The sequence below is a fragment of the Dama dama genome, chromosome 23 (genome assembly GCF_033118175.1).
Source record: "Dama dama isolate Ldn47 chromosome 23, ASM3311817v1, whole genome shotgun sequence".
In the NCBI taxonomy this organism is placed as follows: domain Eukaryota; kingdom Metazoa; phylum Chordata; class Mammalia; order Artiodactyla; family Cervidae; genus Dama; species Dama dama.
In genome coordinates, this window is record NC_083703.1 from 61914520 (window position 1) to 61930352 (window position 15833).

At 40.7% G+C, this 15833-nt stretch overlaps 1 protein-coding gene across 7 annotated transcripts in view; it reads left to right on the forward strand.

The window, feature by feature from the left end:
• The window catches only part of ASXL1 (ASXL transcriptional regulator 1), an 85464-nt gene that overhangs the window by 60846 nt on the left and 8785 nt on the right, over positions 1–15833 (forward strand). For 4 of the 7 annotated variants that reach the window (XM_061127048.1, XM_061127046.1, XM_061127047.1 and 1 more), the window contains 4 exons: positions 14232–14352; positions 14431–14528; positions 15102–15195; positions 15659–15811. In XM_061127048.1, coding sequence (XP_060983031.1) covers positions 14232–14352; positions 14431–14528; positions 15102–15195; positions 15659–15811 — 466 coding nt within the window. Of the gene's footprint in view, positions 1–14231; positions 14353–14430; positions 14529–15101; positions 15196–15499; positions 15812–15833 lie in introns of those variants that run through there. The other 3 variants (XM_061127052.1, XM_061127049.1, XM_061127051.1) reach the window with 3 other exon arrangements.

Consider the following 15833-nt stretch of genomic DNA (forward strand, 5'->3'; position numbering starts at 1 on the left):
TGTTTTCATGCATCTATTTCAACACAGCATCTATTCTATAGCCATGGATGAAGGAGTTATTTCAACTTTCAAATTTTACTATTTAAGAAATTTTGTAAGGATAAAGCTGCCATAGATAGTTACTACTCTGATGGGTCCTGGAAAAGTAAATTGGAAAGGATTGGCAAAGTAAACTGGAAAGGATTAACCATTCTAGATGCCATTAAGAACATTCCATGATTCATGGGAAGAGGTCAAAATACTGATAATAAATAAGCAGGAGTTTAAAAGAAGTTGATTCCAACACTCATGAATGACTGAATGATTCATGACGTTAGTGGAGGAAATAAATGCAGATATGATGGAAATAGCAAGAGAACTAGAATTTGAAGTGGAGCTTAAAGGTGGGACTGAACTGCTTTAATCTCATGATAAAACTTGAACAAATGAAGAGTTGATTCTTATGGATGAGCAGAGAAAGTGATTTCTTGAGGTGGAGTCTACTCATGGAAAAGATGCTGTGAACATTGTTGAAATGACAGCAAAGGATTTAGAATATTACATAAACTTAGTTGGTAAAGCAGTGGCAGGGTTTGAGAGGATTGACTCCAGTTTTGAAAGAAGTTCCGCTGTGCGTAAAATGCTGTCCAATAGCATTACCTGCTATGGAGAATTTTTCATGAAAGAAAGACTCTTTTGATGTGGCATATTTTATTGTCTTATTTGAAGAAATTGCAGTGGCCACTCTAGTCTTTAACCACCATCCTGACCAGTCTAGCTATAAACATCAAGGTGAGACCCTCCACCAGCAAAAAAGATAATGACTTGATGAAGTCTTAGGTGATGGTTAGCATTTTTTAAACAGTAAAGTTTTTTTTAATTAAGATATGTACATTATTTTTTTAGACATAATGCTATCACACAGTTAATAGACTACAGTGTAGCATAAACATAACTTATATGCGTTGGGAAATGAAAAACTTGGTGTGACCTGCTTTATTGTGATAATCACTTTATTGCAGTGGTCTGGAACTGAACCCACACTCACAGCATCTCCAAAGTTTGCTTGTAATAACTTTCAATAGACTCTTCAATAGTCCAGCCATGTGTCATTTTGGTGTCTGTTTCTATTTATTTTTCTTGTCATTATGGGTTAAATTCCTCTGGTTTGCATTCCTAATAATTTTTTATTGGATGACAAACATTTTTAACCTTGGATTCTGGATATTTTTGTATTCATGTTAAATATTTTTGAACTTTGTTCTGAAATGCAGATAAAGTTACTTAGAAATGTATCCTTTTGAGTCTTGCTTTTAAGCTGTTCAGTTAAGTTGCTTAGTCATGTCTGACACTTTGCGACCCCACGGACTGCAGCACACCAGGCTTCCCTGTCCATCACCAACTCTGGAGCCTGCTCAAACTCATGTCTCTTGTGTCAGTGATACCATCCAACCACCTCATCCTCTGTCGTCCCCTTCTCCTCTCGTCTTCAATCCTTCCCAGCATCAGGGTCTTTTCCAGTGAGTCAGTTCTTCACATCAGGTGGCCAAAGTATTGGGAGTTTCAGCTTCAGCATCAGTCCTTCCAATCAGGACTGATTTCCTTTAGGAGGGACTGGTTGGATCTCCTTGTAATCCAAGGGACTCTCAAGAGTCTTTTCCAACACCACAGTGCAAAAGCATCAATTCTTCGGTGCTCAGCTTTCTGTATAGTCCAACTCTCACATCCATAGATGACTACTGGAAAAACCATAACTTTGACTAGATAGACCTTTGTTGGTAAAGTAATGTCTTTGCTTTTTAATATGCTGTCTAGGTTGGTCATAGCTTTTCTTCCAAGGAGCAAGCTTCTTAATTTCACGGCTGCAGTCACCATCTGCAGTGATTTGGAGGTGGAGTTTATGGTTCCTGTGTTTGTTTTTATAAAGATACATAGATACATGTTTTCTTATTTCCTTTTCTTTCTTTTACGGAAATGGCCTATATGTGTTCCTTTCATTCATTCTTACTTAGTGCTCATAACAGCCTTTTTCCTTACAGTTCTGACATTCTTACTCAGGCAGTAATTACCGCAGGCCCAACAATTGCATTAGTTTCTTAATTAGTGCTCTCAGACTCTTCGCCATCTGTAATGCAGTGTTCAGATTCCTGTCAGAGTCATTCTAAAATACAACTCTGATAATGTTTGTTGTTGCTGTTTAGTTGCTAAGTTGTGTCTGACTGCAACCCCATGGACTGTAGCCTGCTAGGCCCCTCTGTCCATGGGATTTCCCAGGCAAGAATACTGGAGTGGCTTACCATTTTCTTCTCCAGGGGATCTTCCCGACTAGGAGACTGAACCTGTGTCTTCTGCATTGGCATGTGGATTCTTTGCCACTGAGCCACCTTGGAAGCCCCTAAGTTGTTTTCCACCTCTGTAAAAAATCAGTTGGCTGTATGTTGTATATGGTTCTGCTTTTGGTCTCTGTTCCATTTATACCTGTGTGCCTTTTCCTGTCAGTGCCGCGTTGTCTTGATCACTGTTGTATGGCCATACGGTAAGTTGTGAAAGCAGGTGATGTGATTCCTGCAATTTTATTCTTCAGAACTGTTTTACCTATTGTGGTATCTTTACCTTTCCATGTAGAACTGTCTTAACTATATCTACAAAATATTTTGAGAATTTAGTAGTAAATATATTAAACCAATAGATGAGTTTGGGGAGAAATGGCAACTGTGTTGATTCTCCCATTTTATGGATGGTATGACTTCTCATTTACTTAAGATTGTTTTTGATATTTTCATCAACAGTTTTGGGTTTTAGTATGCAGAGTCTATACATGACTTGTTAGATACGTACCTTAATTTGTAAATAGTATGGTGCTTTTAGTTTTGGTTTCTAATTGTTTCTAATTGTTGATTGCTAGCATATAGACAGTATTGATTTTTTTTTTTTAAATGTTGGCCTATATCCTGTGAATGTGATAAATTCACCTATTCTAGGAGTTTTTCCTTTAGATTCCTTGGGATTGTCTGTGTAGATTGTCATGTTATCTGTGAACAGGGCCAGTTATGTATGTATTCTTTCTGATGTGTGTGCCTTTTATTTCCTTTTCTTGTCTGATTTCACTGACTTGGATTTCAGGTGATATGTTAAATAGGAGTGGTGAGTGTGGACATCCTAGCCTTCTTCTCAGTTTTAGTGGGAAAGCAATACAGGAGATGCTGGTTTGACCCCTGGGTTGGGAAGATATCCTGGAGAAGGAAATGGCAACCCACTCCAGTATTCTTGCCTGGAAAGTCTAATGGACAGATGAGCCTGGAGGATTGCAGTCCATGTCGCAAAAAGTTGGGCACCACTGAGTGAGTGAGCATACTCAGTCTTTTATCATTAGTGTGCTATTAGCTATAGATATTTGTAGATGCTCTTTATCAAGTTGAGAAGATTCTATTCTGTTCCTAGTTTGCGGAAAGTTTTTGTCATGAATGTGTATTGAATTTTGTGAAAAATTATACTGTGTTGATGAATATATTATTTTTTTACACATACCTCATTTTAATTGATATTTTTCATGATAAATGATGTTGAGCACCTTTTCATGTTCTTACTGATCATTCGTGTCATCTTATGTAAGTTGTCTATTAAAGTTTTTCCCATTTAAAAAATACTTTTATTTTTTAACAATGATAAGCTTTCAAAAAATTTTAAGTACAGTGCAAAAACCATCACTTTTCTGGAACTATTTTAGAGCCTTGTTACAACACTTAAATGTATAACTTTACAATTAAGGACATCTGCTACATGTTCTTAATACATGTATCAAATTCAAAAAATTACATTGAGGCATTTTTGCCATCTATTCTTTGGATTCCATTTAAGTTTTGCTTAATTGTCCCTGTAATGTCCTTTATGCCTAAAGAATCTAGTTCAGAATTTACATGTTGTATGTAGTTGCTGTAAATCTTTGGTCTCCTTCAGTCTAGAAAAGTTCCTTCGTCTTTGCTTGACTTTCTTGACCTTGACTCTTTTGAAGATTATTTCATACTTACTTCATAAAATGTGGTCCATTTTGGGTTTTCTTCGGTTTGCTCATGAGTCAAGTTACGCATCTGTATCAGGCACATCAGAGAAGTGACGCTTCTTAGTGCGTCTTCTCAGTTTGCTCCTTACTTCAGCTTGTCCTGTTACTAAGGGTGTCACTTGGTTAAGAAGCGTCTGCCAGATTTCATACCTGCAAAGCTCCTCTTCCCCCCACTTTGAATAACTATTTTGTGGGAGGGGTTTGAAACTGTGTGTGATATACCATTCTAAATTTTGGGTTATTTATATCAATATGATATCCTAGTTTTCTGTTTCATTCATTGTGTTACAACTTAGTAATTTATTTATGACTGCACTGGGTCTTCATTGCTGTGCATGGGCTTTCTCTAGTCACAGTGAGCGGGGGCTACTCTAGTTGCGGATGTTCATATTGTCCCTGGTTTGGCTGGTGGGAGTTTCGTCAATCTGGGTTCTGTGTCCCTTTGACATATTCCCATCATTCTTGGAGTGATGCATCTTTCTGGCAAAAGATGGTTTAGGCTCACTGTGTACCTTGCCTGCCTTGACACTGGTTCTTTTATTGTGTAGTGGTATTTAGAAGCCAAGATCTAGGTTCTAGATATGCTTGCTGTTATTGGGGTGTTGTTGATCCCAGTTCCTCTCACTGAGAAGAGGCTAAGGAATATTTGCATATATTTACATACGTGCCTCTAATATATCTCTTAATATATTTACTTGTTTAATCTTCCCAGTTTCTTAGATAATTAATCTCTCCTATCACTGTTGCTGCCCTTCCCTCATGAACATGACCTCTTGACCCATCTTAGACTCCAACCCCATCTCCTGGCTTGGCCCCCATGGATGATGGACCCATCTGCACAAACTCCAACCTCTCCACTGCCGTGTCCAGCCTCTGAACCACCAGAGAAGTCCCTGCCTTTTCATTTTTATTAAGCTGTCTTTGATTAGAAATCTGCAATTTTGAGAAATTGCAAATTTTATCATTTTATCAACATTTTTAAAGGATAAAGTTGGTGTTTTTTAGAAATCTTTCTTGGCCAGTGAATATTTACTACAGTTTCTTCTACAGAAGCTTTGTATTTTTTGACTCTTAAATTTAGGTTTGACTCCCTACTTTATCTACTTTGTATCTACTTATTTGCTAAGTTCTAGAATAAACATTTAATGCTTCCAGAATTGCCAGTCTATGTGTATATAGTTAAAATATTACCTTCAGGAGTTGCTACTTGCTTTAGATCCACCCTTGCCCTCCTTCAGTGTGGTTGTGTTACTTGGAACACATAAAGCAACAAAATTTAAAGTATCACAATGGTTTCTCCTTTTAAGGCTGTGGGAAAACAGGCATTGTCATACTTCGCTTTAGGAACACTAATCAGTACAACTTTTTTTGAGGGCAACTTGGCTGTTAAAAAAATTATTTTTACATTTACCTTTTGGGTCATCATTTCTACTTCAAGAATTTACCCTGAAGACACACCTTCAATAATATAAAAGCACAGATTCACAAGGTTATTCAAGGCAGTCATGTTTCTATTTGTAAAATATTTAAAAGCCATCTAAATGCCTTCATGTGGGGAAGTAGTTGCATAAACAAACTTTGGTATGTTTGCATCGTGGAGCATTATACAGCTGAGAAGAGAATCAGGAGGAATATCTATAAAATGAAAGAGTGATTTCTAGGATACATTGTGGGGTTTTTTTGTTTGTTTGTTTTGGGGTACATCACACTGCATCTTAATTCCCTGACCAGAGATTGAACCTGTGCCCACTGCATTGGAAGTGTGGGGTCATGCTGTGGACTGGATCTTTTTTCATTCATTGTGCTGGGCATTTTGCTTTATTAAACCTGGAGACTCAGGTCTTTTGATTTTGGGAAAACTTACTATCGTCTTACTATCCTTTTCTGTTTTCTCTTTTTGGAACTTCTGTTGTATGTGGGACTTTTCTTGATGCAGCCTATTCTCTTATTCTTTTGAGTCACTTCTCTGGGAAATAACCTATTGGTTGTTGCTGATTTTTTTGGGGGGGGGTATTATTTTAAATTACTAGCACATTGCTCATGTTGTCAGATGTATCTTCATTTTATTTTTTTAAAGTAGCATTTTGTACTTGTCTTTGTCTTTCTGAGGGTATTTGTTGTGGGAGCTTCATTGTCTCTGTTTTCTTTCAGTTCCTCCTCTTGTTTATTTTGGTTGCGAGGCTTCATGTAGCAGTAGTGCGTACTTATCTGGTGGTCCCTGACAGATCACTCACGGTGAAAACTGACACGTTCTGTGTTGCGGGCACTACTTGTCGACTGGCGTCGAGTTGGGACCTGTGTATTGTGTTTTTTAAATTCCCCCCGTTATCTGTACCTTGAAGGTGTTTTTTCTTCGGCTGGTCACCATTTTCCAGGTAGCAGAAAGCAGGCCGGGGTTGGAGTTGTAGGGCTGCCACTGTTGGGAGAGCTTTGGGAGTCAAGTTGAAGGAGAGAGCTAGTGGGGTCAGCATTTTGTGCAGGTCTTTGACTTAATACTTTGGCTTATGGAGTGTGGTACCTCACTCTCTCCGTACTCCTTGAGCTACTGTCTTCTGTTCCAGAAAAGCATTAGTCTCTCAGTTGTGTCTGACTGTGGGACCCCAGGGACTGTAGCCTGCCAGGCTCCTTTGTCCATGGAATTCTGCAGGCAGGAATACTGGAGTGGGTAGCCATTCCCTTCTCCAAGGGACCTTCCCAACCCAGGGATCAAACCCTGGTCTCCTGCATTGCAGGCAAGTTCTTTACCACTGCGCCATGTGGGAAGCCCTCTATTCCAGAACCTCTCTGATTTAGTCCATTCAGAATATAAGTCTCCTGTTTTCTTCTGGACCCGGAGGAGGGTATTGCCTGACTGGGGACAGAGAGGAGATCTGAGAGGTCTAACTTCTTAGAATTCCAGCCAGTTCTCTTGTTTTCATTCCCATGCCTCACCTCTGTCTGCAGTGGTGCCTGGTACCTCTTAATTCCTGTCCCTGTGGGGATTTTACAGTACAACTGGCTTGCTCATTGTGACTTTTCCTTCTGCGGTCTTAGACTTCAGTTGTTTTTCCTTGCTGAGTATTCAGTCACTTGTCTTCCTGCTATTCATCTTCTAGAATTCTGTTGATAGTTCTCATGTGCTGCCTTTTCTTCCTTCTTTCTCTTTGTGTGTTTATACCTTTTAAAATACAGCCATTTCAAATGAGGCTGCAGGAATTTGCAGAGAGCTGTGTGTGTGTTCATTTCACCCTGTTTAAATGGGAGCTGCAGCTTTTGTGCAGAGAAAGTGGGAAGTGCCTTTGACTTCCACACAAAACCCTACCCTTATTCATGCCATTCAAGCCTGTGGCCCTTGTTCCTTCCCAGTAGCAACCAAAGGTTGTCATCAGTTTAAAGTGCATCCTTCTTATTCATATGTATCCATGAAAAATGTGTGCTTTGTTTATATAGATGTATTTTTTATTCCTCTTATCTACCGTTTAATAGTATATCATACCAATATTATCTATCCAGTACCCAGTTATAGACATTTAGATTTTTCACATTTTTTTCCAGTTTCGCCCAGTTACAAACTGTAATGGTAAAACTGTTGTAATGATCATCCTTTTACTTTTGTACTCTTCTTATGCAAATGTGTGACATTTTTCTAGGAGATGACTTTTCTATCTTTTAATGGGTAAAATGGAGGTGGTCTGTGGGGGGCTCAAAAATCTTTCATTACATTTTTTTTATATGTTATATCTATTGGTGAGAAAAGTAGAATTATAAAACTTCTAAATGTTTTAAAATTTTTATCGAGAAAAGTGCTTTTTTAATGGTCTAGAAAGAAGAAAGAAATTATTGCTAAATCGTGTCCCACTCTTGGGATCCCATGAACTATAGCCCACCCTCTAGGCTCCTCTGTCCATGGGATTTCCCAGGCAAGAATATTGGAGTGGGTTGCCATTTCCTTCTCCAGGGAATCTTCCCAACTCAGGAATTGAACCCAGGTCTCCAGCATTGCAGGCAGATGCTTTACCGACTGAGCTACATGGGAATCCCGCATGGTCTAGTAATCCCTTGTTTGGTCTTCCCAGGTGGCTCAGTGGTAAAGAATCCTGCCAATGTAGGAGACTTGGGTTCGATCCCTGGGTCGGGAAGATCCCCTGGAGAGGGAAATGGCAACCCATTCCGGTATTCTTGTCTGGGAAATCCCATGGACAGAGGATGTTGGTGGGCTATATAATAGCCCATAGAGTAGCAAAAGAGGCTGACACGACTCATCAACTAAATAAATCCCTTATTAACAGTACTGAAGTACGAAATATTTTGAGAATTGAAAAAACTTATTCCTAACTCATTTGGTAGTAAAAACCTGGGTTGTCTGAACTCATTTGATGGCAGATCTCTGCTCTAGACTGACAGGGACACTTTAAACCTATTTATTTCACTTGGTATGTACATGTGTGTTAATTCAAAAAACATTAACATCTGTGATTATGGATTACTGGTGGTGTTAATATGATACATTGCCATTCTGAAATTCAGGAAGTCCTAACTTCTAAAGTACATCTAGACCCAGGGGTTTCAGAGGAAGGAAGGATCATGGGCCTGTCAACTAGAAAGTTTGTTTGCAGCCATCAGTGGCACATCAACCAATTTATTTTGATTGGTGGAATTTATTTCTGGTTGATGGAAACTACTTTTTTGTCATTAGTGAGATCTCAGACAATTTCTTCTCTTTAAATTCAAAGAGTGTGTTCATTTTCAAAAGAATAGCTCTTCCTTTTCTCTTTGACAGCTGTAGTATTGAAATTGCTTGTGATAATGCAAATGGATTTCAAATTCAAAGAACTTATTTTACATTAGATATTTTAAAAAAGGATAAAGCCTGGATAAAGCCTTTTCTCAAGCATACACAGAGGTTGCTTTTTGCTAGTTTTAGTTTTCCTTTGGTGTTCACATAAGAAAGTTAAAACATAGTAATAGACCATTGTCTAATGATGAAGTTTTACTTGAATCTATAAACTTTTTATACACTGTAATCTTTATTTGATTTTTACCAATTTTTATTAGATTTGTTCATGTTTTCAGAGGTATTGAATTTAGTAAGCAATTTCTTATCCAAGTTTATTGGGATGTAACTCACATACCATATAGTTTACCTGTTTAAAGTGTACAGTTCAGTGGCTTTTGGTATATTCATAACTGTGTGCAACCATCACCATTATCTAATTCCGAAACATTTTCATTCCCTGTAAAGAAACCCCACACCCTTGAGCAATCATTCCCTATTCTCCCCTTCCCCACCCCCTAGCACTGCTAATCTACTCCTTTAATTTGTGTGTATAGTTAGTCATTAAGTTGTGTTTTGACTCTTTGCAACCTCATGGACTGTAGCCCGCCAGACTCCTCGGTCCATGGAATTCTCCAGGCAAGAATACTGGAGGGAGTTGCCATTCCCTTCTCCAGGTGATCTTCCAGACCCAGGGATCAAACCTGGGTCTCCCGCATGGTAGGCAGATTCTTTATTGTCTGAGCCACCAGGGAAGCACACTCCTTTAATTTACTAGAACTTTGTTTTTATTTTTTTTGAAAATCAGAGCCTCTTATCTTGTTTCTTTTTGAAAATATCTTTTGCTTATTTGTGGCCCATTGCTTGTCCCTGTACAATCAAGTACTACTAAAAAAAATTCAGCTGAGAGTATTATTGAATTTCACTGAATCTGCTAGTCAGTTTGAAGAGAATTGACTTCTTTACAGTGTTGCATCTTACATTCAAGAACATGATATAGCTTTCCATTTATTTCAGTTTTAAACCTTTCTCGATAGTTTTGCTTTCTTCATAAAATGGATATGTTTCTCTTGTGAACTTTATCTCAGAGTAACTTATGTTCTTTGTTATAAATTACATTTTCGAATCGTTGGTATATATTGCTGATGTTAGGATCACTGGCTTTTTTTTTTTTTGATGTGATTTCGAATCTTACATCTTTGCTGAATACTAGTTTGGAGTCTCTTGGATCTTCAATGTAGCTAATTATACTTATTTAGAAGTTATGATATTCTGATTTCTTCTAGTTTCCTTTTGTTTCTTTTTGCTATGCATTGGTTAGGAATTCTAATATACTCTTGAATAGTTGGTATGTTCTTAGCTTTTAATAATACACGTTAAACAACCCTTCGATCAATCAGTCTTCCCCAAGAGACAGTATAGATTTTTTTTTAAACATTTGACTTATGGGAAAATATTTTATCTGGCTTTATTTATTAATGCTGATTGTTCCCCCCACCCCCATCACTAGCCTCTTTGCCAGTTCCCTTCCAAACTAATAGATTTGTATTTTAAAAGCATTTGTTTGTGTTAACAGGTGAACATGGGTAAAAATTATATGGCAGGTGGTCTTTGTACTATTTTTATTCTTACAGCTTTTCTTTAAATTTGAAGCTGTAATGAACTGCTGATGTATACAGCAGCATGGATGACTCACAGACATGAGACTGAGGGGCCTCCTTGGCGGTCCAGTGGTGAACCACTCTGTACTTCCACTGCAGCAGGCACGGGTTCCGACTCTGGTCAGGAGACTAAGATCCCGCATGCCGTTTTTGCACGTACAAGAAAAACAGGCAAAACTAGTTTTTAGTGGTAGAAATTGAAACAACCATTATCTCTTGGGTGGGAGGGGCAATGTTTGTGTGGATTGACTAGTAAGGGGCACAAAGGGAACTTGTAGGGGTTCTGGGTATGGGCTGTATCTTGGTATGCATTTGTCAGAACTAATCAGGTGGTATACATTTCACTCTTTGTAAATTATCCCTCAGTTTTTTTTTAAAAAAGGGAAAGGACACAAGGGGTGTACATTGATTCAAGGACATTCTTCTACATAAGCACAATACAGTTCATCCATGTTGTAAGTAACTGTAGCTCATTGATTTTTTTATTATTGTGTAATATCCATTTATTGAGTATTGGTCAGTATAGTCATCGATCAGTCCATGTAGTGATTCTGTTGATGGGCACTGTGTTTATAGCTGAAGTTACAGATGATGCTGTCGTGAACATCTGGGTATGCTTCCTTATGTGGACATGCATGTCTTTCTCCAGGAAATTCAAACCTAGGACTGACATTGCTGGGTTATAGGACGTTTATATCTTTAACTGTGTCAGATAATGCCAAACTACATTCTCATGCTTGAATCCATTTTCAGTGTCCTTGTTCACATCCTCATTAGCACTACTTGATATCGTTAAACTTTAATTTTAGCCATTCTTGTGGATGTGATTTCATTTCATTGTGGTTTTAATTTGCATTTTTTTGGTGTGTCTTTCTTACTTAGTGAGGTTCAGTATCTTTTCCTGTGAACGTTGGCCATTTAGATACCCTCTTTGGTATAGTGCCTAATTTATGTCTGCCTATTTTTCTTCCTGATTGTCTTTTTCTTTCTTTCTTTCTCTTCCTTCTTTCTTTCTCTTTCTTTTTGACTGCACCTCATGGCATGTGGGATCTTAGTTCCCCAACCAGGGATCAAGCCTGAGCCCCCTTAGTGGAAGTGCAGAGTGCTAACCACCAGACTGCCAGGGAAGTCCCTGGGTTGCTTTTTTTTTTTAATTGACTTAGGCAGTTTAGATACAAGTTCTTCATTGGAGCTCTCTTCCTCAACTCTATCAATGGAGTTATTTGCTGAACAGAGAATATTAATTTTAATGTTCAACTGATTGATTTTTTCCTTTTTAAAATGATGTCCTGTGTGAATCTTAGAGGTGTTGGGTTAAAAAGCATCTCATTTTTAGATTTTTGCTCATAAATTTCTGGATGTGAACCTTTGTGTACCATTTTCACTCACCAACAGTATGTGTGATTTCCCTACACTTTTGCCAGAACTGGAGTTTTGGGGTCAGTTTTGACATTTAATAAACCTCTTTTCTCCATTAAATTGAGTATTTTATGTTAGTTTGCCTGTATGATTGAGGGAATAAATTTATTGCATTATTTCATGAACATGGCAGCCGATAAGCATGATTGCAAGATTAATACTAAAAGTACTCTTTAGCTTTTGATCCTTGAGGCACATTTATGGTTGGTAAGGAAAAGAGATAAAGATATAAAAAGCCATCTTGTTTTTATTAATTTAGGTCAATGATATTGGCTTAAATTCATGAAAATAAATTGATGAAGACTTAGTAAAGTAGTCTCCCATTGTCTGGTGGGGAGTATGTTCCAAGACCCCCCAAGTGGATGCCTCAAACTGTGGATAGTACCTGGCTCTGTATATACCTATACATACTTGCCTATGGGAAAGTTTAATTTTTATATTAGGTACAATAAAAAGTTTAAATCAGACAGAGTAAGGAGTGCCAGCACCACTGTGTTTGCCTTTGGGGCCATTAGTAACTAAAATAAGAGTTACTTGAACACAAGTGCTGCAATAACCATGACTGTCGATCTGATACCTGCAGTGGCCACCCAGTGACTAACGGGCGGGATATGCTGGACAAAGAGACAGTTCACTTTCCAGGTGGGAGTCAGACCTGGACAGCATGAGACTGCACCCCCCTACTCAGAACAGCGGGTGGTTTGAAACTGATGGATTGTTTTATTTCTGTTACTTTCCATTTAATGTTTCTCAGCCATGGTTGAAGGTTAAAGAAACCTGCAGATAAGTAAGGTCTACTATATAATAAATCAAGGGACCCATGGAATTAATGAGTTAGAATTTTGTGGGTTTCCCTTGTAAATTTATGACATGTTTTTAAGTGATAGAATCATGATTTTGCCTATTTCTTTTTTTTTTTTTTTGCCTTTCTCTTTTAATTCCTTCCTGCTCCAATTCTTAAAAAAAAAAAGTACCCAGAAGTTAAACAAAAGAAAGCTCAAAGAGCCAAGGCAAGCCAGCCAAAGAGTAGCAGGCTCCCTCCCACAGGAGCCAAATTCTGGAAGCTGGAGTCTCTCCTCAGAGCCTGGTAGTAAAAGGTGGTGCAGAATAAGGTAGTTCCAGAAGCTAGCAGTAACCCAGCCCAGAGGGGCTTTCTACACGGGGATACCACTAACAGGGCCAGGCTGTGTAAGAAGCGGTGTTTGTTGGACTTGTCAAAGAGCTCCTTCCTATGGGCATCCAGAAACTGGGCTCCGTGCGCCCCGTAGGAGGCCAAGCCTAAGGCCCCAGCTCCGGACAAGGCACCCAGGCGGTGGAAAGCAGCCCCGGGACCGGCTATGGCTGTCAACGGTCACGCGCCTAATGAACACCACCTGGGCCCCACAAGAAGCCTTGCCTATTCTGTTTTCACATACTTTTATTCAAAGAAGGCATCCCCACCCCAGTCTGTCTGCTCCCCCTCCTCCCCATCCCCCAGTATTCATTCATACTCCTTCCTGGTTTCAAGATAGCTCTTAAGTTTTCCTTGGAAATGGATATTGATTTGAGACTCTACAACAGACACTGTTGGAAGAAATGTTTGTTAGGAGATGAAATTTGGAGTGGCACTCTCCTCTATACTCTAACCTTTTCCCCGCTGTCTTACTTTTGATCTTTATCCTTTTCTAGGGCTTTCTGTCATAGTCTTAACTCTTCTTCCTGCCTCCAGGCTTCCCATGGTTAATGGAATGAAATTCCTAAAACTCAGATCATTCTCCTGATTAATATCCTTCAGAGACTGTAAAATAAATCCGTCTTAATCCCTCAGCACAGTGTCATGACAGTCATCAGCCCTCTTGCTGCCTCTGTCCTGCACACACATCCAGTTTCCCACGTGCCTGCTGTTTACAACTCAGCTCAAGTGACCCGTCTCCTGGGAAGGCTCGCCTCCCTGGTCCTAAGCCCTGTTCTGTACCCCTGGCCCTCTGCTCGAGCCCAGTGAGTAGGTGCCCCCTGTTCCGGGTCGCCCCTGCTCTCTTCTTTCCCTGTGCTTCCTGTTGCAGTTTGGACTTTCTCCTCTGCTCATTTGGGGGCAGGGCTCTGATTCCTCTCCTTAGTCCCGCCCCAAAACTAGCATGGTGTAGTTTATAGGAGGCACCTCATAAATATTTAATGAATGATTATATGCAAAGTTATATCTAAATTTCTTGATGTATGTATGAAAAGAACTTTTGAAGAAAGAGGTCAGTTAGAAAGGGATGAGAATTTAAACAGTATTCTAAATCCTGCTTCTGCACAAGCAGTACACATTTAGGAATGACTGCTGCGCTTGTAGGATCTGTAGGGTTTTGCTCACCTGAGTCGTGCCTTGTTATCACAGAAGGATGCCTTGCAGTGGTCTCGCAGTCCAGCCGTGGTGGAGGGAGAGGAGCCAGAGGACACAGCTGATGTGGAGAGCTGTGGGTCTAATGAAACCAGCACTGTGAGTGGTGAAAACGATGGTAAGTGCCTTTGACAAGATGGGTGAAGAGCCACAAACAGTCGAGCTGGGGACTAGCCTTTACTTCCCTCTCTTCCAGTTTCTCTCGATGAAACATCTTCTAATGCTTCCTGTTCTACGGAATCTCAGAGTCGGTCTCTTTCCAACCCCAAGGACAGCTACAGAGCTTCCTCACAGGTGGGGGTGCTTGGTGACTGGGCTGGGTAGATAAAGAGGCAGGCATAAGATAGAACTCTTCCTGCTATGTTCAGTGAGCGTGTTGAAGTGTGGAGAAAATCACTTTGGTCTCCACCTGTTAGTATCATTTAACAGTGGGCCTTAGGGAAAGTGGGCAGTAGATCTGAGAACAGAGCAGTTTGTTTTTTCTTTTTACTATGGATGGATGATTTAGTTTGTATTTATGAAAAACCTGGGAACATCCAGGGAGAAGCAGAACAGTGGGGAGAAAGAACATGAGCTTGGGAGTCAGTAGGTTGAATTGTGGCCCACCACTCACTAGCTTTGGGTAGATTCTTTATCTGTAAGTTGGGGATAACAGTGCATTCTTTTCAGTATGGGATGATGCTTGGCATGGTGGCTGGCACCTAGCTCCATAGCCTGAGTCATTGCTACTGTCGGCATTACCTGCCCCTGCTGGTTGAACACTGATTCTGTTTTACAAGACAGCGGGGGAGACAGTGGTCGGAGAGGGACAGCTGGTGTGACCTGCAGGTGACCCAGGCTCCTTTTGTATTCTCTCTGGGGAAACAGGCAAACAAACAGAAGAAAAAGACAGGGGTAATGCTGCCTCGAGTTGTCCTGACTCCTCTGAAGGTAAACGGGGCCCACGTGGAATCAGCATCAGGTACGTGTCACCTCGTGGTTGTGATGCTCCTTCCTCAGGTCCTGGGGCCTGCCTCCCTCTGGCAGCAGTTTCTGGCCTAGGTAGTGCCGAGCCAGTACAGTCAGGAGCCCTCCTCTGACAGGCGGCGCACCATGGTGGTGAGACCTGACCTAGGTTCTGGCGCGGGCTCCGCTGGGCGCCCTCCCCTTGGCCTCACGGGGCGGTCGTGAGGGTCCGGTGAAGGCGTGTGCAGGTGCTTGGTAAAAGGTGCAGTGCTATGCAAACTAAAGACAGCGGTTTGGCATTCTTACGTGATATTTTAAAGCCAGACCAGGAGGTGGTGATCTCTGACAGCCCCAGGCTGGGCCATGGAAGCACCGGTATTGCTGGCAGCATCTCAGGGAGAGCTGGGAGAAGTAAGCTTGTCTGAGAGCCGTGGGCGCGGCGCGTGATGCTCTTGACCCGTGGAATGCTGTACCTTCAGGGTTCTCGGGCCGCCACGCCGATGGCGAGAGCGGCAGCCCGTCCAGCAGCAGCGGCGGCTCTCCGGCCCTGGGCAGCGCCGCTATCCGTGGCCAGGCCGAGCTCGCCCGGGACCCTGCCCCGCTCCTGAGAGGCTTCCGGAAGCCGGCCACAGGTGAGTGGCTTGGCACTCATTT